The sequence below is a fragment of the Propithecus coquereli genome, unplaced genomic scaffold (assembly GCF_000956105.1).
Source record: "Propithecus coquereli isolate 6110/MARCELLA unplaced genomic scaffold, Pcoq_1.0 Scaffold491, whole genome shotgun sequence".
Taxonomy (NCBI): domain Eukaryota; kingdom Metazoa; phylum Chordata; class Mammalia; order Primates; family Indriidae; genus Propithecus; species Propithecus coquereli.
Window position 1 is genome coordinate 548,553 of NW_012150741.1, and position 25,557 is coordinate 574,109.

At 54.4% G+C, this 25,557-nt stretch overlaps 1 protein-coding gene across 2 annotated transcripts in view; it reads left to right on the forward strand.

The window, feature by feature from the left end:
• The window catches only part of LGR6 (leucine-rich repeat containing G protein-coupled receptor 6), a 113,725-nt gene extending 90,044 nt beyond the window's left edge, over window positions 1-23,681 (forward strand). For both annotated transcript variants that reach the window (XM_012655906.1, XM_012655908.1), the window contains 12 exons: window positions 3,842-3,910; window positions 6,444-6,515; window positions 6,746-6,817; window positions 8,014-8,082; window positions 9,304-9,375; window positions 10,810-10,875; window positions 11,986-12,057; window positions 12,485-12,556; window positions 14,204-14,329; window positions 15,321-15,481; window positions 19,270-19,350; window positions 22,453-23,681. In XM_012655906.1, coding sequence (XP_012511360.1) covers window positions 3,842-3,910; window positions 6,444-6,515; window positions 6,746-6,817; window positions 8,014-8,082; window positions 9,304-9,375; window positions 10,810-10,875; window positions 11,986-12,057; window positions 12,485-12,556; window positions 14,204-14,329; window positions 15,321-15,481; window positions 19,270-19,350; window positions 22,453-23,681 — 2,161 coding nt within the window. The remainder of the gene's footprint in view (window positions 1-3,841; window positions 3,911-6,443; window positions 6,516-6,745; window positions 6,818-8,013; window positions 8,083-9,303; window positions 9,376-10,809; window positions 10,876-11,985; window positions 12,058-12,484; window positions 12,557-14,203; window positions 14,330-15,320; window positions 15,482-19,269; window positions 19,351-22,452) is intronic.
• The last annotated feature ends 1,876 nt before the right edge of the window (window positions 23,682-25,557 follow it).

Below are 25,557 nucleotides of genomic sequence, written 5' to 3' on the forward strand. Positions count from 1 at the left end.
TCTGGTTCAAATGTCACACTTCCATGAAGCCCACCTGGTCTTCCCAGCTATGTGTGGTCACTGCAGCCTGTGAAGGTCCTGGTTCTTTGTGTGCTCCCCAGGATCATGCCAAGGGTGCTTATCCAGTCGTCTTGTGCGTTTGTCTAAGTAAAAGGGATTTTTTACCCGTCTCTCTACCTTCCATTTTCCCCAGAAGAATTCTTTGTGTATTTTGGGCAGGCAACAAATGTCTGTTGCACTGAGTTGAATTCATGAGGGGCAGACAGAGTCGCAAAGACACATTCCCTGGACAAATAGAGCCAGAGATTACATCTACATGGCACCAAATGAAGCAGCACTTTGGCTATCACCCAGGTCATTAAATCTATGTAGACATCCAAATGGGAAAATTCAGGCCACCTCGTTGGCATGGAGTTTGCAGAATTCTCTTTGACATTTGCACAGTTTTTATTCTCCCACATTTCTCTACAAAAATAGCCTTCTAGTTCGCATGCCTTTTACCACTGGTCTCTCCTGCTGTCTGTTAGGCTACACCTAGCAAAATTCCTGACCAGAAACTTCCAAGGAGGGCTGGAACCACTCAATTTGGCTGCCTGGACACGTGTCCAATGAACTGCATAAAGGCTCAATGAAAGCAAAGTCACATGGAGCCCATCCCATGGCATCTGTGGCCACGGGCAAGCCTAACAGTGCCACTCAGGACTATCTTGTGCCTTTTTTGACATCAAACTCAAAATCTTAAGGATGTTCCCTCAAATGCCTTAGATTCTCTTAAGAGTCCTAATGTTTTTATTAATCAATTTATTTAGACCCTTTCATTTATTCATTCAACAAGTATTTGCTGAGCTCCTCCTCTATGCCAGGATTATCCTGGTATTTAGAATATGAAGCAGACAACGTTCCTATTTTCAAAGAGCTTTCATTCCAGTTGGATGAGAAGAAAATAAACAAATATATGTCAGGTGGCAATAACCTCTATGAAGACAAAGGAAGGATCTATTGCTATACGACAAATCACTGCAAAACTTAGTGGCTTAAAACACTTTATTATTTCTGATGGATCTGTGGCTTGGCTGGGCTCATCAAGGTGGTTCATCTGGAGCCCTCCCCTGGGCTCACTCATGAGGTTGTAGTCACCTGGAGGCTCAGCTAGGGCTACAGGGTCTAAGATGGCCTCACTCGCATGTCTGGGGCTTTGGTGCTGGCTGTTGGCTTGTCCTCTCTCTCCAGTTGCTCTCATGTCTAGCCTAGGCTTTCTTACGTGGTGATGGGAACATTTTAAGAGAGCAAGGGCGGAGGCTCTGGGGCCTCTTTTGATTTAGGACCAAGTCATGCCACTTCACTTCCACCTCATTCTGTCGGTCAATGCCAGTCACAAGACCGTCCCAATCTCAAGGCAGATGCCACCTCTTGAGAGCAGAAGCTGCAAAGGATTTGTGGCCACTTTTAATCCACCACACAGGGTAAGGGAAGAGTGAATGACGAGGTGTGCTAATTTAAATAGAATAGTCAGGGAAGGCCTCTCTGATGGTGTAATTTGGACTGAGACCAGAATGGAGTGAGAGAGTAAGCCCTTTTTTGATACAGATACCTGGGGGAAGAGCATTTTAGGCACATGGAACAGCAAGTAAAGTCCCTGAGGCCAGACCATTGCAATTCTTTGCATCTGAGATAATAATGCAATATTAGGGCTTTTCGATGATGCTTCCAAGTCACCTATGGGAAATCTAGTTCTCCTTGGGCAACAGTGCAGAATTCCTGGGTGAGCTGAGCCAACTGAAAAGGGGAACACCTGATTTTGAAGCATTGAGATGTGAAGATGAATCATTTATGCAACTGAAGACCAAAAAGAGGCCATCTATGTTATCCCTGCTGCCTCCATCCTCAACTCTATCAGCCTGATTTTCTAGGCATCTTCTGTAGCCCTGGTAGAACTCCAGGAACTCCACAGTGTGACAGCTCCTCCCTGCTTCCAACTCTAATACCTCCGGTTCCAGTTAAAGTGCTTTGCACACACATCCTGGCCTCAGCGTGACCACATCCTTCACGCGGCCTCGGGGGGCCTCTCTGTGAGTGATCAGGGTTTGGCGCTCGAGAGGCAAAGGTGTCTGAGTCACTAAGGGATGCAGCAGAGCGGAGCACAGCAGAAGGGGTTTCATGCTGTAACTGCCCAAGATCGCCAGGGCAGTCTGAGGGCGATCGGGTAATTAGTGTGTGTGCGCGTGCGTGTGTGTGTGTGTGTGTGTGTGTAGTGGGGGACAATTACCCGGCTCACTGGCTGCCAGACGCTTGTCGCTGCTCCTCTGGCCCTGGGGTTGGGTTCCTGGCTCTACCTGTGGACTATTAGGTGTAATGACCCTGCCATGCAGAGGAGCCTGTCACATCTCCGTGTTCACGTGGTATTTACCCACAAACCCTGCCAAGTCACTCTGTAATTAAAGGGCCTCCACGTGGTCCCCCTGCTCTGGCATTGGACAGCCGTGAAAGCTGCCAGGGCAGGGCTGGCTTTAAGGGGCTGAGAAGCTGGGCTGGGGTCATCCTAGGAGGCTCCAGAGGGCCGCTGTACCTGCGTCCTCCCTCCCCGCCCCCCGTTGCCAAGGCCTGAGACCGCACGCCCCAGCAACAGGGTTTTGGAAGCATCAGGACAGCTCCCCCGCCAAATCAGGCACATTTCCACATGGTGCTAATTCATCGACTACTGACTAAAACAAAAACCAACTTCAAAATGTTGAAAGTTGGTATCTTTTCTGGAAGTCTCTTGTAGTGATGGTAGAGAGGGATTCCATCACATAACGCCGAGCGAAACTTTCTGGAAATTCTCCGTGGCTCTCTTTCCCGTCACTCTACTGCCTCCCTCGAACCTCAAATACCCGCCTCTGTCCCTGAGGCTCCTCTGCCTCTGGGGCTCTTTTCTTTGTCACAAGCAATTGTAAATCTTTTCCCCCTCCCCTCTTCCCTGTCATCTCACAAACGGCCAGACACAGAAGCCCCCTGTGGTGACCGTCTTGCGCCGGGTGGCCACGCAGCGCTGGTACAAGCATCCTCATACAAATATCGTCACACGCAGGCACGGGCTTTCTGTAGGACGAATTCCTGGACTTGGAGTACCTGGGTATGGACCTTTTAATGTGAAAAGATGTTGTCAAATCGTTTCTAGAAGGTTGTACACGTTTAAATTCCCACTAACAGTTTATCAGGATGCTCGTTTCCCCACATCCTTGCCAACTTGGGTTGCTACCTCCTTTTTAAAATTGCCTTCATTGTTTTTTGATTATACATGTGTTACAGGTTCATTGTTTAAAAAAACTGAAAAAAATGCAGAAAAAGGTAAAAAAAATAAGTAAAGATTAGCTGTCATGTCATCGCCCAAAGAGAAGAAACACTGCCCATTTTTATGGAAAACAACAGCAAAGGCCACACAGATAGCCAAGGTAGTCACCTGAGGAACCTTCTGGAATCCCTAGTGCTGGTGGCAAGATATTCAAGCTCACCCAGGTTTCCCCTCGGCCCCCTCCCCTGATGTCTCCAAAGACTCGAGATACTTTCCTCAGCCGGTGGGGACTATTCTGAGGGAAGGGATTCCAGTGATCCACACCCCCGAAATCTGTCCCCCACTCAAAACCTTTCTGCCGCCAGGGAGGTTCCAAGCCTAAGGATTGGTGGAGCAGGAATGGGGAGCACAAACATTCCAAAAATGTATTTCCAGACATCGGCAGCTGGATCTAACTGATTGGAAAACCCATCTCCCTGGCCAGCCCCAGAGCCAAGTGTCCACGTCTCGGGGACCCTGACATGCCCCGTTAAGCCTTCACTCTGATGCCCGCTCTGCCTTCCGTTTCAGAGACCTGAATTATAACGAGCTGCAGGAGTTTCCCGTGGCCATCCGGACCCTGGGCAGACTGCAGGAACTGTAAGCGCCTCTGGTGGTTTCTTGTGGGTGTCCTCTTCTCCCGGGGGCAGAGGCTGAAGCCAGCCTGGGCCTCCCTCACGCCCTCACCTCCTCGCCTCCCGCGGTCCCTGTACGAGATGTAGCTGCCTGCCCTCCCCAGTCCCCAGTGCAGCTCTCAGTAGTCCCAGGCCTCATTCGCTTGGTTTTGAGCATTTCCCGGGGGTGTGTCATCAGCAGAAGTGGCCCTGGGCCCTTCCAGCCTGGGAAACACATGGCACAAGCCACCTCCCATTAGCCTGGGCTGGCACTGCCCTGCCTTTGCTGGGAGGCATCCAGAGGAGAATGAGAAGAGAACCGGAGGCTGGTGTACGGGGTCGCTCCTCAGCACTTTGTCCCCAGGGGAACTGAGAAGTTGGCTCTGGCTCCCCACAGCCACCATTTATCATTTTATTTCCATATTCACCAAGCACCCAATGTGCCCAGCACGGCGTTTGGTGGTGAACACTAACGACGGGTCAGAGTGACATGGCCCTCCCTGAGGAGCCTTCAGCCCTCACTGAGGACACGAAGTAACATATGTACAACAGGGAACAGGACAAAACAGTGTGTAATTCCAACCATCAATTATGTGGTATTAGCTAAAATGATGGTGGGAGTTCAGAGGAAGCTGGAACGATCACTGTGGACTAATCCTTTGATTAGCCTTAAAGGATGAATGGGTTTGTGTGGCGACGATGGGGAAGGGGAGGCATTTCAGAGGAAGTGGAGCTGGCAGAGGGACGACCCGGGAGGGAGGGCGGCCTCGCTGCAGGGGAGCTCTCAGGAAGCAGTAGGAGCTCTGCTGTACAGCTCCGGTGGGCCACACTGAGGGCACCCGGAGGCTCGTGAACACCCCAAACTTTCAGGCAGCACCACCCCTTTATAGCTCAAACTACCGCCTGAAACCTATAGTACCAGTTTGGGGGTGTGAATGCCAGATGTGGGTAGCAGATACGGAGTGGCTGGACCAGCCAGAGGAAATGGTCCGAAGGAGGAACTACTGGGAGTCCTCCACGGCCAAAGAGTCATTGAGGTCTGATTTTTTTCCTTTGAGCTGGGATATGAGAGAAAGATGAGATTTGATCAATCAAGACAGCATGGAGGCCAGGCACAGTGGCTCATGCCTGTAATCCTAGCACTCTGGGGGGCCGAGGAGGGAGGATCGCTTGAGGTCAGGAGTTCGAGACCAGCCTGAGCAAGAGCAAGACCCGGTCTCTACTAAAAATAGAAAGAAATTACTTGGACAACTAAAAATCTATATAGAAAAATTAGCCGGGCATGGTGGTACATGCCTGTAGTCCCAGCTACTTGGGAGGCTGAGGCAGGAGGATCGTTTGAGCCCAGGAGTTTGAGGTTGCTGTGAGCTAGGCTGATGCCATGACACTCTAGCCTGGGCAACAGAGTGAGACTCTGTCTCAAAAAAAAAAAAAAGACAGCATGGAGGGAACAGGGGGTTCAAAGGCATCGAGACAGGCAAGAATAAAGCGTCAGGGAAGAGGGAGAAGAGACCTGAGTTAGCAGGGGCAAAAAGATACATGTATAGGGGTGGGTGTGTCCGTCCATCCATCCATCCATCCATCATCTATTGAGAGAAAGCTGGTTGAGGACAGGGCCTCTGTCTTACGAACGTCTGAATCCCTCAGAGCTTGGCCCGACACTACATACAATGAGTGAATGGAAGGAAGGAAGGAGCAAACAGCCTGGGGTGGGTGGCACCGGCCAGAGGTGTCTGAGGGTGAATCCGTGAGTGAGAGACCGTGAAGGTGGAAGTAATGGTGGGACAGCAGGTGGAAGAGAGGTGAGCAGAGACCAGGACACAAAGAGAAACCAGAAACTTCCAGTGAAAGGTCCGGCTCAGCCCAGCTATGTACTTTTCAGTCCAAGATGCTAGTTATTTGAAATGTTCTTCCCAACTAACCAAACACATGATTCCTGGCTTCCAGATGCCAACACTCGGCTGGGGGCCTCGTTCCTCATTTCCCCTCGTGCCATCCACAGTCACTCGACACCAGATTCCGCACCTTAACCCTCCTGCTGCTGCTGACGCTTCTGTGTTTCTTCAGTTCAGGGCCTTGAGGCCAAGCCAGCCTCCATTTGAGGAGCATCGCTCACCCCGGAATCCCCTGGAAGCTCTGTTTTTTCTGCACCCTCCTTCCCCTCTTACACATCCTTGGCTTCCTCTGCGGGGACTCACCGGGGCTCCCGCCACAAGTGCCTAAGGACAGGATTCCCCTCTTGGGACCTGAACTCAGCCTCTTGCTCCTGAGTTGCTCCCACAGGCTTCCCGAGGCCTGCAGCCCAGAGCTCTGCCCCACACTCTCGTCACACTTGTTGGGGGGGATAGGTGTGCTGTTGAACAAAGAAGAAAAATCGCGGACAAATTCGAACCTGGAATCTCCAGGCCGATGCCCCTTTTGTCTTAGGGCCTGTCTAGGCAACTGTCCAAAAGCCCCATGTCTCTCCCTGTCCACACTTTTCTCCAAGTCCTCACCTCCTCCCTGGCCTTGTCTTCCAGGGGGTTCCACAACAACAACATCAAGGCTATCCCAGAAAAGGCCTTCGTGGGGAACCCTCTGCTGCAGACAATGTGAGTCCTGCTTTTCTGGCCTCTTGGGACTGACCAGCGTTTGGGGAAAGAAGACAGAGGTTGGGAGGCAGGAGGCACTTCCCTAGAAAGCACCAGGGAGGCAGGGGGATGGGAGGGGCTCCTTCCTCTGTGTGTTCCTCCCTGGGCCTACGGAGAACACAGAGGTCAGCCTTCGTCCCAGCAGAAAGGGCTGAAAAACTGAATTGGGTGTTTGGACCTTTTTCTTCCAGACACTTTTATGATAACCCGATCCAGTTTGTGGGAAGGTCAGCATTCCAGTACCTGCCTAAACTGCACACACTGTAAGTTGGCATCTGAAGGCTGCCACGGCCTGGACTCTGCCTCTCCTCACTCCTTGCTCTCTCCTGCCTTCTGCCTGCAGACCTGTCACCTGCAGGCACGACCCCGTGGAAGGCGCGGTCTTCAGGGCTGCAGGCCTCTGCTTTGCTCAGACCTAGTACCCGATCTGCCTGGACTTACAGCTCCCTTCACCTCCCTGACCTGCGGCTTCTTTCCCAGGTCTCAGGCGGATGAAGGGGGCCCTTCTCCATAGTCAAGGAATGTTGTCTGGCCTCTGTAGTTTTATGGTCCAGCTGCTCATGGGAGCTGTTCTTTAAACGACTGGAATAAGGTTTCGAGTACTGTGTGTCCTCAAGGCTGGCTCTGCAGTGGCCTTAGAGCAAGATCCCCCTTGCCGTGCTGTCTTTATCGTCCCCAGCCTGCAGTTGCTCCTTCGCTTCCTCTCTCAGGTTTTTAATTCCCAGCCCACTTCTTCCAAAAGCTCTCATGGGTTTCTCTCAGCCTAGCGTGGCACCACAGTTACATAGCTAACATCTTCGAAGCGCGTGCTTCACTTTCCCGTTCGTTACTGCAGCCCATCTCCGTCCTAACCCTGCGAGGCAGGTGTTACTGTTCCATTTTACAGATGGAGCATGGGGTGCTCGGGTCCTGCTCAGGTGTGAACCCAGGACCCTTAACTTCAGATTCTGGGCTCATTGCTGGACCCCATGCTGCCTCCTCAGGGTCCTTGACAACACTCATTCTTCTGTGCTCCTGCCGTGGACAGGCCCCGTGTGGGTCTGTGTCCTCAGTAAGATTGGGGATGGTGGGGAGGGGGAGCCATCAGTTTGCGGCATTAAAGAGAACGGACGGAGCGGTGCTAATAAAGCCCTAGCAGATGACAGCTGAGAGGAGACCCTGTCTCAGGCTCTAATAAGCAAACCCTGGCAGCACCCAGCTGGTGCCTGTTAAACAGAGGAGATTCCCGTGTCGCTCGCCGGCGTTTTGTTTGCGAGCTGAGGCCTGAGTCCTGAGGTTGCTGGCTCTGTCTGGGTGAGGCGTGCTGAGGCTCCACGGGGGCCTGAGTCTGATTCGAGGGAGGTTTTGGGGAAGGGTCACACTCCCCCAGAAGGTGGAGACCTGAGCGGGGAGAAGGCTGAGGGCTCAGAAGCTGCGGTGCTCTGACCCCACCGTCAGAGCTCATTGTCTCTGTTTCCAGATCCCTGAACGGTGCCACTGACATCCAGGAGTTCCCAGATCTCAAAGGCACCACCAGCCTGGAGATCCTGTGAGTGGATTCTCGCTCCTTCCTCCTCCTCCACCCCGCAGCTTCACCCGAGAGCTGTCCCCTCCCTTCCCCAGAGGGCTGTGCGGAGCCCTTGCTTCCCCCTACGTGGCCTGCCTCTAGCTGGCTCAGCGCCAGGGCCCACGGCCCCCTCCCCACGTGGCACTGCCTACAGGCAAGGCCAGGGGTGGCCAGTGGGATGGGGGAGGAGGCTGCTCTTCCCCTCGTTACTATGCTTGGATTTCCCAGGTATGACTACAGAGTTCCTAAGCCCAAGCCATGGGTACCCTGAGGACCTGTGGGAGGGAGGATGCCTGGGAAAACCCACCTCCTCTGCCTTTCTGAAGCTTGATACCAGCCAAGACGTTCTGGTATTTTCTATTATGTCCTGCGGAGTGGGGGGGAGGAAGTAACAGAGCATAGTAGGCCCTCAGTGCATTTAAATGAATGAACGAAACACGCAAACACCCCAAGTAAGTGTCGGGAGGTCAGCTGCGCTGCCCCCACCGCAGGGCTCATTCACGGCACGCGGACTGGAGCTCTCCTCTGTGCCGGCATTGTCTCCCCAGATTTGCTGGCATGTGGGAAATTTTCCATCCGGGAAGGAGTAGTTCACAAAAGATGACCTTGGCCTTGGGTCCTTCCTAGGACACCCTGTCCCTAAGCGCAGCCCACTCTGCAGCCTGCCCCACAGCCCTGTCTCCCCCAGCCCCTGGCTCTTCCCTTCCTCCCCATCTCTCCTCCCTCCCCCAAGGCACAGGGACCAAACTCTGTTCTTGGTTCCCATGGTCAGACTGAGGGTTTTTTTTTTTTTCTGTCTACTCCCTGCCAATGGCTATCCCTCCCCTCTAAGGTCCTTGGAGCAGAGCAGATTTTCATCCCCGTTCGACAGACCCAGTGCTGCTATGGACCACTATGAGCCATGGGGTGGGGATGGGCTGGGGGTGCAGGGACTGCCTGCTATCCAGAGGCCCTGGGCTGCGGCCCTCTTTCTCCTCTCCCCACCCCCAGCTCCTCCAGGCCCAGCAGAGCGTGGTGCTCAGATGCCAGGGCCTGCTCTTTTCTGTCCCCGTAGCCCCACCCCCTGCCCTCTCTCTCCCTCCACTTCTTTCTTTTGTTAGCCCTGTCGTCCCACGACAGTATCAGGTCCAGAGCTGGAGACGGGTGGCTGGGAATGGCAGGGCCCTGGGCCTGGTGCCAGCTCTGTCTCTGTTCTCCCTGCAGGACCCTGACCCGCGCAGGCATCCGGCTGCTCCCGTTGGGGATGTGCCAACAGCTGCCCAGGCTCCGAGTGCTGTAAGTGGCTCACAAGCATTCTACAGTCTTGGCGCTGTGCCCCGCCCCCATGTCCCACAAAAGGCCTCTCCTGCTTCTGTCCCACTTGGTCACATCTCTTCTCGGAGAATGGGACAGCTTAGGCCCCTGCTGAGGACCTGCCCCAGAGGGACAGGGCTGTCCCCTCTTATTCAAAATAAAAAGACAATGGTCTTTGAAGTAAGTAAGACAGGAGTTTGAGGCCCAGCTCTGCCACTTACTAGCTGTATTAATTTGGACTCACTTTTTAATGTCTCTGAGCTTCAATTTTCTCATCTATAAAATGTGGATAAATTTGTGAAGGTTGAAAAAAATATGTAGAAAGCACCTAGTCTCTGGGAAGCCAATGCGGGAGGATTTCTTGAGCTCAGGAGGTCGAGACCAGCCTAAGCAAGAGAGAGACCCCCATCTCTACTAAAGATAGAAAAATTAGCTGGACATGGTGGCACGGCCCTATAGTCCCAGCTACTCAGGAGGCTGAGGCTGGAGGATCGCTTGAGCCCAAGAGTTTGAGGCTGCAGTGAGCTACGACAACGCCTTTGCACTCTACCTAGAGTGACAGAGTGAGACTCCATCTCAAAAAAAAAAAGCAAGCACGTCGGGCATAATGCCAATAAATGACATTATTACTCTAATTGATACAGGAAAACGAATCCCTTCTGGCTCTGTGGAGGTACTTAAGTGGCCTCTGAGGTCAAGGGGAGTTTTCCTCTCTCCTTTGACTCCAACTTGAATCTGGGGCTCCTCCCCAGGGACAGTAGCCCCGCCACTCAAGATGGGAAGACTGACAGATGGTGTGTGGGGAGAGCCCTAGACTGGGGGTTCAGAGGTGCAGGCTCCAGACTCAGCCGTGCCACTGACTGGCAGAGTGCCCATGGGGAGTCCTGTCCCATCTCTGGGCCTCAGGGTCCCCGTCTGTTAGGTGAAGCGTTGGCCAGATGATCCCCGGGGCCCTCCAGCTCTCGTCTTCCCTGCCAGCTCCGTAAACGGTGGCCGCAGGTGCTGGGGTCGGCATCGCCCAGCGTGCTCAGTAGGGCCTGCTGTGCTCTCTGGGGCTGGCACAGTACCCCTGTGCCACACTCTTTGCCCCTTTTCTTGTCACCATGCCCTTCTTCCTTCCTGTTCCCCTTCCGCCAGGACCCTCCCAGGGTCCTTCAGGCCATGATGCGCTAATGTAGCCCTACTGGAAAAAGCCAAGTCAGCCCCATCCAGGCCCAGAGAGGGAGGGGACTTAGCAGGGGGAATGCAGAGAGAACGAATGGAAGAAACTGGTGCCCTGGTGTGAGGTGTGTCACTAGCCATGTCTCTGTGGGTCCCCAGGGCCCTCGGCTGGCTCACAGGAAGCACAGGCCTGGCCGGGGCCCAGCCCTCACATAGCTGCCACTCCGCCCAGCCCCGGCCGCTCTCTTTCTCCAGGGAACTGTCTCACAACCAAATCGAGGAGCTGCCCAGCCTGCACAGGTGTCAGAAGTTGGAGGAAATGTGAGTCCGGGGGCAATGGGGAGACCGAGGCATGCAGGCCAGCCTCTGGCAGGTCGGAGGGGAGGGAGTCGGCAAGGGCCAAGCACACTCTGACATTCCTTCCTTCTCTGAGTTTGTTGAACCCGGGCGTTAGGGCTGGGAGCTTGGCAGAGGCCTGCACAAGTCCCCTAGGACTCACAGCAGGTGACAGACCTACGAGCTGGTGTCCAAAAGGAGTCTCAGGATAGCTCCTTATGAGTCAATAGCAACACGAAGTGCAGGAGTGACTAGGGCCAGTGGAGGAACGGGGCCACGTGAGGGCTCGGCGGGTTGGACGAGGGAAGGCTGCAAGGAGCTGGAAGCACCCTGCATTTTGGAGCATGCGCTCTTGTTTTCCGCACCCCCGTAAACATGTGTGTATATGTATGTACACATACACACAGACATGCACAATCATATGTGGAAGAACAAACATGGGATTCAAATTTCACAAAAGAAAAAATCGCTTTAAAGTTCTCTAAGCTCTATTCTCCCAGCTCCTGTTTCCTCAAGCTAACGTGGCCTCCTGAGCCCCCCGAGTCTGTCCCCTGCTTCGGGCAGGGCAATGCCTTTTGGGGCCAGGGCAAGGTAGAGGTATAAGGGTCTGTCCTGTTTGTATAGGTGCCAAAGGAAGGAGGGTCTTGGACATGGCCAAGGCCCGGGGTCCGTCTCCCATTTACACAACCAGAGCTCCTCTGAGCTCTGCTTCCCCAGCTCAGGCCAGACACTTGGCCTGCCCAAGGGCTGGGCGGTGCTCTGCTGCTGGGCTAGGGTCTGGAGGACCCACGGCGATGGGGAGGTGTGGGGGGCAGTTCAGCTGGGCTGGGAGCCAGGCCCAGTGGGAACACTGGAAGCTGACTCCCTTTTGGGCCACAGGGATGGTTTTGTGGCTTTGTCTCCTGACCCACTTACCCAAGGCAACCGGATCCCCTTGTGCTCCCTTTAATTCTGGTGACTTCCTCGGGCTGGGCCCTTTCTTCCTGTGCCAGGAGAAGTGGGGGGCTCTCCTTTCTTCCTCCCAGTGCTCGGGGGGCATGGAGCAGAGCCAGGGTCTGGGCCTGCTGGCTCATCCAGCCTCTCTTGCTGCCCTAGCGGCCTCCAACACAACCGCATCTGGGAAATTGGAGCTGACACCTTCAGCCAGCTGAGCTCCCTGCAATCCCTGTGAGTACCCGCAGCACCCAGGGGTGGGCTGGGGAGGAGCCGCTAGCCCTCTGCCAGGCATCTCATAGCCGTGGCGCACATGTACGATTCGAGTAGATGGGACACGCACGTCGCCTACCTGCTCCACAGCCCCTGCCCCCAGCACACGCACACAGGAGGAGAGCTGCCTCCCCACCCAGATGGCTTCTCAAGCCACTTCTCCATCTGGTACCTGGGGGGCCATGAGGCGCTGTAGCCAAGCTGCCGTGTCCCCTGTTCCTCTGGCCATAGCAGGTCAGGAGCTGGGCAGCAGCAGGTACCTTCCCCAGAAGAGTAAGGCTACTGCTACTGGGCGCAGGTCAGATGGGGGGGAGGGAGAGCCCACAATGGGAACAATGAGTCTGCCGCACGTCCCTGTCCCCTCCTGTCACACTCTATCTGCCCGCAGGGACCTTAGCTGGAATGCCATCCGCTCCGTCCACCCTGAGGCCTTCTCAACCCTGCGCTCCCTGGTCAAGCTGTAAGTGCCCCTTGCACTCTCCTCCAGGATGCTGGGGACCCGCTGGGACTATAGGCTGGCTGGCTGGGGTGGGGCAGGAGGGCCACCCCAGAACAGGGACATGCGTAAATGTTTGGCTGCACATCCTGGGGAGATGGGCCTCAGCCTAATCAATCATTCTGACAGTGCGTTTGACAGAGTGTGGGGCCTGATAAACAGAGCGCCTGCCTCTTGCAAGCTCTGGAACATCATCTGCTAATGTTCTGCAACAGTTTGGCAGCCTCAGCCCTCCTCCTGGGCTCCTGCCCCGCCCCTCCCCCAGCCTCTGTGCACTGATAAAGAGGACCCTGGGACTCCTGCACACACGGGAGGGGCAGCAGATGTGGCGGCCTGGGTCTCAGAGAGCTCAGGGGCCCTCTGCTTGAGCATGACTCTAGAGGGCTGCCATTCAGTGGGGCGGCCGGGGAGCTCAGGCCCTCTAAATTACGTGGGCTACAAACAGGGAGCGCGCAGTGCTGGCTCCATGGTCATATGGCAGGGCTGGAAGGGACCTCTGATGGGGCTGCCACGTACCGTGTGGCAGGTTATTCACTGCACAGGGCTCCTGCCCAAGGGGGAGCTGACATCCTGCCGCTGGCTTGCCAAGCTATGCGTCCTAAAGGCACGTCTACCGGACGGGCCTCTTTCTGGTTAACACGGACTTCTTTGGGTTAGCTGCCCCCCCTGGCCTCGGAGATCATCCAGCCCCACCCCCTCACTGCACAGGTGAGGCTCCCAAGGCCCAGGGGGAGAAGCATGTTCAAAGCCAAGGGCCGGAACCTAGGGCTCCCAGCAACACACGGTTCCTCCCCAGGCTGCGGCTCTCTGGGCTTCGGGCCGTGGCCTTGCAAAACTCTCACCTCCGTCTTCCCTCTCCTGTTTGCATTACTCCTGCCAGATAGGTAGAGCAGATATTTTTATCCCTTTGAAAGATGAGGACATTGAAACGCAGGCAGATTTGTGACTCCCCTTGGTTACACAGTGAGCTGGTGACAGCGCCAGGTTTCCTGCCTGCCAGTCCAGGGCTGTTTCCACGACGCACAGTCTGTGGTCGTGGTGTTTGGTTTGGAGCCCCAGCTTCCTCTAACGTGTCTCCGGTGGAAGACCACGTATGTCCTCACCTCCGGCTACAAAGCCGGCACAGGGGGATGGAAGGGATGACCCAATCCCCACTGTGGCCAGACGACCAGCTCCGTCCAGTCCCGGACTCTGGACTTTTGTATCGTCAGAAAAGCAGGAGGAAGGGCAGGGCGATGCGGGCAAACAACAACAGGAAGGTCCCCCAGGGGTGGGCAGGGATTCCTGGATGGCACCCAGGCCTGGGCACAGGAGCTGTGGGGAGCTCTGTTACCTACAAACTGGGACAGCTCGGCATTCAGTTAGAACAGTCCCTGGTACAGAGTTGGCACCCAGTGTTTGTTGAATGAATGAATGAACTAGCTGTAGATGATGCCTCTAGTAACTCTCAGCTGCCCTCCTTGGCCGGCACTCAGTGCTTTCCTCTGAGCTGATCTGTCCTTTACTCCTCTCCTCTTGCTGCCGCCTCAGGCACACTGGCCACAGCCCAGCACAGCCCTGCCCCTCAGCAGTCCCGCTGACTGCCAATAACCCTGACCATCCACTTCCTAGGGACCTGACAGACAACCAGCTGACCACGCTGCCCCTGGCCGGACTTGGGGGCCTGATGCATCTGAAGCTCAAAGGGAACCTGGCTCTATCTCAGGCCTTCTCCAAAGACAGTTTCCCCAAACTGAGGTGAGGGCCTGGCTTTCCCCCACACCTAGGTAGGTTTGCCCTGGAGCAGCTGGAGGCCGCGGAGGGGCAGGGAGAAGCCACAGGGCCTCAGGCTGAGAAGAGCCTGGTGGCTGAAGTTTGGCCAAGCTTGAATGGGAAGGGCTCATCCGACCTCCTACCAGCCCAGACGGGGTCTGGAACATGCCTCCTCTTCCTCATCTTCCCCTTTGGGCACCTCCCCCATCCCAAGTGCCAACTCTAGGGCACGATGGGACTTGCGAGGTAGAAGCAGGAGGATGCGAAGCCCCTGGAGCTCGTTGCTGCTCAGCTGGTCCCACACCCAGATCGTCCGTCCTCACTCGGGCAGCATCTGGGCCCCTGGAACGAGGGCAGAGCCCAGGGCACTGACGAGTGGAAAACAAGCTGCACAGCCAGTCCCGGTGCTAATGACATCCAGGCCTCTTCCACGCAGCAGCAGCAGCAACAGCAGCGCGGCCTGTGTGGCCCGAGCCTTGTCTGCTTCGAACTAATGAGTGGCCCCGAGGCATTTGCCCTCAGAGGACATAAACCCAGCTCTGATGCCCAGACAGGGGGCAGGGACAGGGCGTGGGTCTCCCAGAGGGCCAGGACAAAGAATCACTAAAAGAATTCCGGTCTCCTTAAATATGTGAAGAATTGCAGCCTGGGACGGGAGCAGAGTACTGGGTGACCTCGGGGAAGCTGCTCCCCGCTTGGAGCCTGCTGCCGGGACTCCTTAAACAACGGGCAGAAAGTTTCTCTCCCATCTCAATCCTCAAGAGGAATGAGGAAAAGACTGGACCATGTCCAGCACTGTTCAGAGTCCGGAGGCGGGCTGCAAGACGCTTCCAAAGTGCGCCCCGGGGGCCGCTGGCACAGTGGCCGGGGCACTTGGGGGTGGAAGGGCAGGTGCCGAGTGCCTGGGGGCCCCTTAACTCCAGCTGAGGTCTTAGGCCCCACGCGTGCTGAGGCAGCCATCTGTCCCCGTGCCCAGGATCCTGGAGGTGCCCTACGCCTACCAGTGCTGTGCCTACGGCATGTGCGCCGGCTTCTTCAAGGCCTCCGGGCAGTGGGAGGCCGAGGACTTTCACCTTGATGACGAGGAGGCTCCAAGGAGGCCCCTGGGGCTCGTTGCTGGACAGGCGGAGAGCCACTGTGAGTGACAGGGGCCCTGGCCTGGGCGGGCGGGGGCTGCGGGGAGCAAGTTAGAGGGGAGGCTCGGGGGGCTGCTGAGGAAAGCCCACGGAGGCAGGGGGGCTGCTCGTGACCCGGGAGGAAACGCTCCCTGTTTGCACCTTGTCTCTCCAAGGCTACGCCCAGGGGTGCTCGGGAAAATGTAAGGATGGTGACACCGCTACCCGCGATGTCTCGTACGTGCCTGGCCCTTTGCAGTTCGCAAAGCGCCTCACACGCACCGTCTCACTTAATATCCCTGCCCTGTGGCTCCCGTCATCTTCTCCTTCAACCTAGGGGTATTCCCAGAGAAGACAGACCCATATTTCCTCAATCTGAGCCAAGCGGGATTGAATTAAATCAATTGAAGTAAACCTGCTTCCAGAAAAAAAAATTCCCCTCATAATATGTCTTAGAACCAAAAGGAACAGTGTAGGGACTATTGCTGCCCGAGTCCAGCCTGGGCCCCCGTGTGCCCTGTGAGTCTGACAGTGACACTCCCATGGCCATGAGGTGCAAGAGCGCCTCGCCAAGGAGGGCCAGGGCAGTGCGGCTGTCTTGGGCCAGAGCTGTTTCTGGTGGAGCCGGAATAAAAGGCACAGCGGGGAGGAAGGTGGCCAAGGGGGCTCTGAGGAATCGCCTACCAGGGGGTGTCCTAGAGAAAGAGCAGAGAGAAGTGCTTCCGTCTCCCCGCCTCCTGTCACAGAACACAAGCAGGACTGGGAGGGAGAGAAAAACAGCCCCTGTTATGGGGGTTTCTTTTTCCCTCTCTCCCTCTCTCTCTACCATATCTCAATGGAGAAGCTAAACAGCAAAAAAATCAAATCGAAACATGCAAGAAAAATATCTGGAATAGTGTACTGTAGGCAGAACCAGAGTCCAAACCCAACGGCAGCATCCGCCAGTTGGGTTGCCTCGGACCCGTTCTTTAACCTTACTGAGCCTCAGTTGCCTTATTTTTAAAAGACAAGGATAATGCATATCTCGCAGGCTGTCGGGGAAGAGTGAAAGGTTCCGTGAATGGCAAAGTATGTTCCCACCACAACTGCTACCACTACTGAGCCCCGGCCTTCTGGTGTACACGTGTAGGGTGTAGTTGCAGAGTCGGGACGCAGATCATGGAGGCCACATGTTGGGCAGGCAGTCGGGGGTTCTCTGAAGCGTCCCTGCCAGTGTCCCAAAGCACCTCCCCGGGGAGGGTATGAGGACCCGATGTGGAGGAGCCCAGCAGCCTGGCTGGCTCTGGGCCGCAGACGGCTGTCCCCGGGGGACATTCCCGGATGTCTGCTGTACACTCCCTCAGGGGGCTGGAAGGAGGAATGGAAACTTCCCTTCCTCAAGGTGAAACTTTCCACCAGGCTTAGGTCTTGGAGAACCACAGGGCGTCGCGATCGTGGGCTGCCTGCCGCCTGTAAGGGGAGCTAGGGCAGGGCCCCCCACTTCCTGTGGGAGCTAATGAGCCTCCAGGAGGAAAGCCGGGAGCCGCTGCTCCAGCCAGATTCGATTTCCTCCCCGTTTGAAGAGTGGTTACTTAACACCTTGGCTGTGACTTTCCCAGCCTCAGACAGAGTCCCTGGGTTTCGCCCCTTGTATTCCATTCATGCGTTTGGATTTCAAAGAATTGCTGAGCTCCATTCTGGAGAGCAGCGGTGGGCTGGAATGAAAGGTAGAGAGGGGAGGAAATGCCAGGACTCTGTGGGCACACCCAGCCTCCTACCCACCCTGACGGGGTCTGGGCCAGGGGCAGCTCCATAGCCTTCCTGCCTCCTGGGAAAGCTCCCAGCTGAAGGTGTTTACCCTGTAAGTGGGGAGGAAGGATCCACACAGGAAACAGCCCTGGTGAGCCAAAGACGGGGACAAGTGCAACAGAGTCACCTAGCCACGAACTTGTGCGATGGAGGAGGAGCCCACAGGGGCTGTCTCTTAAACCCGAGCAACACAGGCACCACTTAAAGACGGGCCGCTCTCCTACCACGGAGGTCCTCGGACACGTTTTCCCGTCTGACTTGAGAAACTTGAGTCTTAGTCTTCAAAAACTCTTTCAATGATGGAGTATCACTGCAAAAGAAAGTTTTGTCTTGTAAAATATTGTAGACTATCATTTCAAAATTCTTACAGAATTCATGGCCTTCCCGGATGTCCATAACCCGTTGGTGCTCACAGGCCCTAGTTTAAAAAACGCTGCAATAATGAATAAGAAAAAACAACCGTACAGCCTAGACTTATTTGCTTGTTCTTGTTAGACTTAGAACAGGAAGGATCGTTAAAGATTATCGAGTTCACCTCTGACTCAGTATAGAAATGCCTTCTCTCAGCTTGGGGACTTTCTGCTTCAATACCTGTAATGACAAATTATGTCCAGCTCATACATCCATAAATCTCCCCCAACCCTCCCCATCCTATAACCCCCCAAAATAACCAGTTCCTCGGCTGGGAAAGCATAATGCTTAAACGTCCAGGCTCTGTAGCCAGACAAACCTGCGTTTGCATTCTGGTCTGTGGCGGTGAGAGCTGGGGCAAGCCACTTAACCTCAACGAGCCTCGGTCTCCTTATCTGTCACCTGCCTCATGCAGTCGCGAAAGCCAATGAGACCATGAAGGTGACGACTCGCTGGGCACAGTACCTGTCACGGAGTAAGAACTCAGGAAATGTTAACCCTTTCTATTAGCTGAAAAAAATTTTATTGACACATAATAGATGTACGTATTTTGGGGGTACATGTGATAATTTAATACATTCATATAATATGTAAAGATCAAATCGGGGAAATTGGATATCTATCACCTTAAATATTTATCTCTTCTTTATGCTAGAAACGTTTGAATTATTCTCTTCTAGGTGGTAAATCTATTAGTTTATGCAGCGCATTATAGCAGACAATTTGTTTCCTTGAATCTATTAGCTGATGCTGCGCATTGTGCCATGACGATTTGTTTCCTCATTAGTCTCCATCAGCTCCTTGGGAGCGGGGCTGTCTCTTGTTCATCCTGAATTCCTCTGCGTTTGCCCAGTGCCGGCATTGCCTTCAGCACACGTGGACCTATGGTGCACCTGTTGAAGGGGGGCGGGTGTTCCTTTCTTGGGCAGATCTAATTGTGGGAATTTTTTCTTGTTAGGAAGAACTAGAATGTCTCCATCTGAATCTACATTCTACCCATTGATCCTGGTTCTACCTTCTGGACCAAACAGGATGTAGGACTCTAATTCCTTTATGCCTAATAGGCCTTCAGCGCTTTGAAGACGGCCATCATATCCCCACTTACTCCTGCCCCCTCGGAGTTAAACACCCCCGGTTGCTTTGACCGTTTGCTCCCTCACTATCCATGGTTAACTCTGAACACACCCCAGCTCACCCATGTCCTTCTCAATGTGTGGTGTTAGTGGATACGAAATTACAGTGACAGTCTGGCCAGAGTGGAGAACGCTGTGATCGCCAGCGCCCATCATGAAGGCAGCCTCCGCCCCAGCTATCCGCAGCGCTTGTGGGCTAAGCCGACTGGAGAGGGCATGAGAGGACCGAGTAGTAGAAAGAGCAGGTCTAGGTTAAACGCCTGCTGTAGACCCGGCAATACAGATAAGCCACGTGCGGATAATAGGGAGCTGCCCACGTTTTCTCCCAAGGGTAGACATGGATGTGCAGGGCTGCTGGACCAGCACTGAGCAGTTAGTCGGGGACAGCTGCTTAAAGGGGTGGGCGTTTGGAGAAAGGCGAGGCTTGATTGACACCAAGACCCAGGGTTTGGGGCCACTTTCTTGTCTCTCCTCTCAGATGACCTGGACCTGGACGAGCTCCAACTGGAGATGGAGGACTCAAAGCCACACCCCAGTGTCCAGTGCAGTCCTATTCCAGGTGAGAGGGGTACCTGGGGAACTGAGGAAGGGAGGTGCGGAGAAGGGGCACCCAACCATCTGGGTGAGATGCCAGTTCAGCCTGGCATGTCTGCAGCCGTGCTTCAGACGCTTCCTCTGCCTGACACCCAATCTGCTACGGAGAGTCCTCTTTTTTGTAATTGCTGGGGAAGGAGCCGAGTTCTTTCCCTTGGGTGGCTGCTTGTGGGGAGTAGCATGGTGGGGGTGGGGGGAAGTCCAGCAATCTTTACAAATCAGATGATTAGCGATTATGTATCCGGGAGAACACAGCTCTCATTGAGGAGAGAAGCAGGAAAGAATGCCTTCACCCCATTGCCCAGGGTGGCGTGTCCGACTGCTTTTGAGTTTTCCGTCTTTCCAAGATCCATACCACAGAATCCTAGAGCAGGGTGGAACTCTGAAAGGTCACTTCTCCATCCCAGGAAGATTGCAGTCTCTCTTTCTTAAAACTCTCCAGGGTGGACAAACTCCATGGTATCCCAGGGAAACTCCTTGCAGAACTGTCTAACCCTTGCAGCTGAGGAAGCCTCCTTTAGGGTCTAACCTAAATCCATCTTACTGGAAAGAAAGAAAGAAAGAAAAAAAGAAAATTCCTTTTCTCCTTGGTGCAATTCAACCAAAGATGTTTAGAGTGAGGAAGTCCCTTTCTGTGCATATAAAATGCTAATAGGCCACCCAGAAGGCAGCGGCATGCTAAGTAGGCCAGGAGAGCAACTGCTGGGAAGAACAGAAAGTGATAAACAGTTTGCTTCTTCTATTGCATCTCACCTCCATTTTCTGGTTTCCATCTTTCCTTGGCTCGGGCCCCTTGGCCTTCTTCCCTTGCCTCCTCCAAAGCCTGCAGAGTGCCTGCCTGACCTTGCCTGGCATCCGCTGTCTGCACTCAGTGGCCGCAGCATGCCCCCTAGTGCCAGCCTGAGGCTGAGCACCAGCCCAACCTGGAGGAAGCAGGTCACGTTTTTTTGTTGGAAACCCACCCACGTGCTTCACGCACCCTGCCACAGAGACGTCACCTCTGAAAACCAGTGATCAACAGGGGTGAAGTAAAAGAGGAAGTTCCAACTGAGGTAAAAGACAAGGTCCAACGTGAGCTTGCTGCTAAAATAGCTGGTACAAAATGGTCAAATAATTATGGCACATCCATAGGGCAGAGTATTTATTACACTGCCATGGAAAATATGTTTTTGAGGAACATAAGGACATGGGAAAATCTGCATAACAAAAGTTTACCTTAAAGAGAATGAAAAAGCTATATGCATTTGTCAGTCTGTTTCGTGTTGCTGTAACAGAATACCTGAGGCTGGGTAATTTATAAAGAAAGGAGGTTTATTTAGCTCACAATTCTTCTGGTGGCTGGAAGGCTGAAGACTGGGCAGCTGCCTCTGGTAAGGGCCTCAGGCTGCTTCAACTCACGGCGGAAATCGGAAGGGGAGTGAGCGTTTGCCAAGAGATGACCCAGTGGGAGAGGAAGCCAGACTCTCTTTCACAACCCACTTCCTCCATCGAGAACTCACCCCACAGGGGGCCATTAATCTATTTATGAAGGATCCACCCCCATGGCCCAAACACTACCCACTAGGCCCCGCCTTCCGACAGAGCCACATCGGTGGCACTCAAAATTTCACCATGGGTGTCAGTGGGGACAAGCCACATCCAAACTGTAGCAACAGTAAAATCCCAATTTAGTTTACAAACCTGTATGTATATATAGTTTTTTTAGACTGGAAGAAAACATACCAAAATAATGAGTGCTCACTGAGAGGTCACAAGCACTTCTAATTTCACTATGTTACATTTTCAAATTTTCTACAATTGTCATCTATTATTTGGTAATCAGGAAAAAAAGTTTTAAAAATAGCTTCCAGGCCGGGCGCGGTGGCTCACGCCTGTAATCCTAGTTCTCTGGGAGGCCGAGGCAGACGGATTGTTTGAGCTCAGGAGTTCGAAACCAGCCTGAGCAAGAGCGAGACCCCGTCTCTACTAAAATTAGAAAGAAATTAACTGGACAACTAAAAATATATAGAAAAAATTAGCCGGGCATGGTGGCGCATGCCTGTAGTCCCAGCTTCTCGGGAGGCTGAGGCAGGAGGATCCCTTGAGCCCAGGAGTTTGAGGTTGCTGTGAGCGAGGATGACGCCACGACACTCTAGCCAGGGCAACACAGTGAGACTCTGTCTCAAAAAAAAAAAAAAAATAGCTTCCACAAAAGCCTCTCAGATTCCCAAGCTACTTAGCAATACATTGAAGAACAAGAATTTAAAACCAAAGGAAATATTTAATAAAAACGAATCTATCCAAAGGTACAAGGTGATTTCCGAACAGACTGTGGGGAGAGAGGCGGAAAGCACCAGGATCTCCCCCATCCAGTGCGGCAGCCACGTTGGAAAACCTCAAAGTCATCTGTGTTTTGGTTTACTGTACTTGGTGTGCTTCGCCTCCCAAATCCTGATTGACCGATGAATGTTGGGCGTGGGCTGCACCCCTCCCACGGAGCCAGGGAGAGCCAGGGCCTGTGTGATATCTGGCCGGGCTCGTCCGCGCTGGGGTCCTTAGTGGGTCACGGGCACTGACTGGGAGAGAACAGAGGTTCAGCCAGAGTGGTCACTGCGTGGGCAGCGCCTCACACCTGTGTCCCCAGCCCACCGTACCCCCAATTCTGATGCACTCTCCACCCCCTTGTGCCATCCTGTCTCTTCCTTTCTTCCAAATGCTACTTCTTTGGAAAGACTGCTTTGCTTAACATTTTCTCAGTGCCTGGGTTTGCACTGCATTCATCTGCACTGCGTGTAACTTTGCATGTGTTTCTGCTTTCTGTGGGTGGGGGGGTGAGGGTCAGTGTTCACCCATTTGCAGCGCATTGGAAGAAGAGTGTGTGTCCCACTGTCCCCCCCTACCCCCAGCTGGGCATTCTCTGAGGAGGGAGAACAGGTCGTCTCCCTCCTCCCAAGAGTCCTCTGAGGGCAGAGACTGTGCTCCTCTCCTTTTGATTGCCAGTTCTCTGAGGACAGAGACTGGCCTTGTCCCCAGGACCTGGTCCCAGCAGCCTCTGGCCCGGGGTAGCATCTGATCTTCTCCCCCACAGGCCCCTTCAAGCCCTGCGAGCACCTCTTTGAAAGCTGGGGCATCCGCCTGGCGGTGTGGGCCATCGTGCTGCTCTCCGTGCTCTGCAACGGGCTGGTGCTGCTGACCGTGTTCGCCGGGGGCCCTGTCCCCCTGCCCCCGGTCAAGTTCGTGGTAGGTGCGATCGCAGGCGCCAACACTCTGACTGGAATTTCCTGCGGCCTTCTAGCCTCCGTGGACGCTTTGACCTTTGGCCAGTTCGCCGAGTACGGAGCGCGCTGGGAGACGGGGCTGGGCTGCCAGGCCACCGGCTTCCTGGCCGTCCTTGGGTCTGAGGCCTCCGTGCTGCTGCTCACTCTGGCGGCCGTGCAGTGCAGCGTCTCCGTGTCCTGCGTCCGGGCCTACGGGAAGGCCCCGTCCCTGGGCAGCGTCCGAGCAGGGGCGCTGGGCTGCCTGGTGCTGGCCGGGCTGGCCGCGGCCCTGCCCCTTGCCTCGGTGGGAGAGTACGGGGCCTCCCCGCTCTGCCTGCCCTACGCCCCACCCGAGGGCCGGCCAGCAGCCCTGGGCTTCGCCGTGGCCCTGGTGATGATGAACTCCTTCTGCTTCCTGGTGGTGGCCGGTGCCTACATCAAACTCTACTGCGACCTGCCGAGGGGCGACTTCGAGGCCGTGTGGGACTGCGCCATGGTGAGGCACGTGGCCTGGCTCATCTTCGCGGATGGGCTCCTCTACTGTCCCGTGGCCTTCCTCAGCTTCGCCTCCATGCTGGGCCTCTTCCCTGTCACGCCCGAGGCCGTCAAGTCTGTCCTGCTCGTGGTGCTGCCCCTGCCCGCCTGCCTCAACCCTCTGCTCTACCTGCTCTTCAACCCCCACTTCCGGGATGACCTTCGGCGGCTCTGGCCCCACACGGGGGCGCCGGGGCCCCTAGCTTATGCTGCTGCCAGTGAGCTGGAGAAGAGCTCCTGCGATTCCACCCAGGCCCTGGTGGCCTTCTCTGATGTGGATCTCATTCTGGAAGCTTCTGAGGCTGGACGGCCCCCTGGGCTGGAGACCTATGGCTTCCCCTCAGTGACCCTCATCTGTCAGCAGCCCGGGGCCCTCAGGCCAGAGGGGACCCACTTTGGGAACCCACAACCCTCCGTGGATGGAGAACTGCTGCTGAGGGCGGAGGGAGCTACGCCGGCAGGTGGAGGCTCGTCGGTGGGCGGGGGCTTTCGGCCTTCTGGCTCAGCCTTTGCCTCACACTTATAAGTGTCCCTCCCCATTCTCCTCTTCCCTTCCCTTCCCCCTGTCCTCCACTCCGTGAATGATGGCTGCTTATAAAATAAATACAACCAAAACTCAACAGTGTGATCTGTCGCAGGGTGGCCCGATCCCTGGCTCCGCTGGCTCCTGTCCCCTGTGACCATCACCAGTGGGTGCTTCTCAGCTTCACCTTCAATTCCAGGCCTCTTCCTTGTCGTGTCTGCAGCTGTGGACCAGAGACCCGGAAATCTGTCTGCTTAAGGGAAGTACAAGGCAGTGGAGGGTTTGGGGGGCTGAGCAGGCCCAGGGTCAGGGCACAGTGGCAGGGAGACCTCACAGAGAAAGGCCTGGAAGGGGGCCACCAAAGGCATTTAGGCATCTCCCTGTGACTCATGGAAAGGATACACAGTGTGTTGTGTCCCATTAATCTTGACATATGCCATGCAAAAAGACTTCTATTAAAATAAGTTTTGGAAGAGATTATATATTAATATTATGTCCCTTTCTTAGAGAGTCACAGTACATGTTAGTAAAGACCCTGAGAATTCCTGCAGTAGTAAAATCTATTGAACTTTGTTTAACCCAGTTCCCCAAATTATTTGACAACAGGTTTTTGTTTGCTTGTGTGGTTTTCATGGACTACCTATTGACATCACAGCACTTAGCTCTCTTCTCAGCCCAGAAGCTCATCTCTGTACCACCCAGTGCTACCCAGTGACATCACAGAATGCCACCACTTCTTGAAAGTCCTGATCCCAGGAGTTCAAGCAGGGCTGAAGTGCCAGAGGCGACTGATTATTCCATCAACCAGGAGGGAATCTCAACACTCTACCCCTCTTATCCCACCCTGGAGAGGATGGGGGGTGGAGTCCCTGGATCCTGGCAGGACACATACAGGGAAGTCTGTGGCTGTGCCCTCTGGCTCTGAGTTGCTGTCCTGTGGTTCTGCCCACTGCCACCTCCTGCCACAAGCTGGGTCCTGCCTTCTCATCTCAGGTCCTGCCTACTCTATGGGACAGGGAACCCTTACCAAAGAGAAGAGATATTTTTATTTGCATTTAGGAAGCATTTTTATTTTATTTGCATTTTTATTTGCATTTATTTTTATTGCATTTAGGAAGCATTGGAGGTATCTGGGACCCCTGAGTGCCCTCAGATAGGCCACTGACCCTTCTGCCTCTCCCCTCCTGACCTTTCTACCTTATGATTCACCAGATGCCCCTGAGTGTTTCCAGAGTGCCCCATCCCGCACCCAGCCCCAAGCATATACGTATTCAATCTCAGGGTAAGGAGGTGAGAGCTGGGGCACCCTTGCAGACATAAAGAGAGAATCCAAGACTCAGGAAAGGGCAAGACTTTCTCGAGAGCTCCCCGACATCAGCTACATCAGGAGGACAGGAGTCTATAATAGAATCCGGAGACCAAATGGAACACAGTCCTCCTCCTGAATCCTGGCGTGGTCTTCAGCCAGCCCCACCCCCAGGGGTTCCGCCATGAAGACTACCCCAAGAAAGCCCCTTCTTCTAGTCTCCTAGTTCCGGTTTCTGGAACTTAGTTTCTCTATCTCCCTGCTGCCCCCAATGCCTCGTGGGAATTCAGACATAGGTCAACATGTCTTGGGTAGAGGCATGAGGCAGAGACCATGGATGGAACTTGACATATTTCTAAATCTTGTCTGACTAGTTGAGTTGCCTCAACTGTATGTAACAGGTTCGGAAGCTGATGGTGCTGGCCTTGTAATCCCAGAAGAAAGGCGGGGTCCCAGCATGGGGTCAACTTCAGAGTAAGCACTCCCTAAATGATTGTGGATATATTTATCGATTATTTCTCTGAGAGCCCCTGATCTCCCAATTTCCTCAGGGCTAATCAAGAACTCTTGATG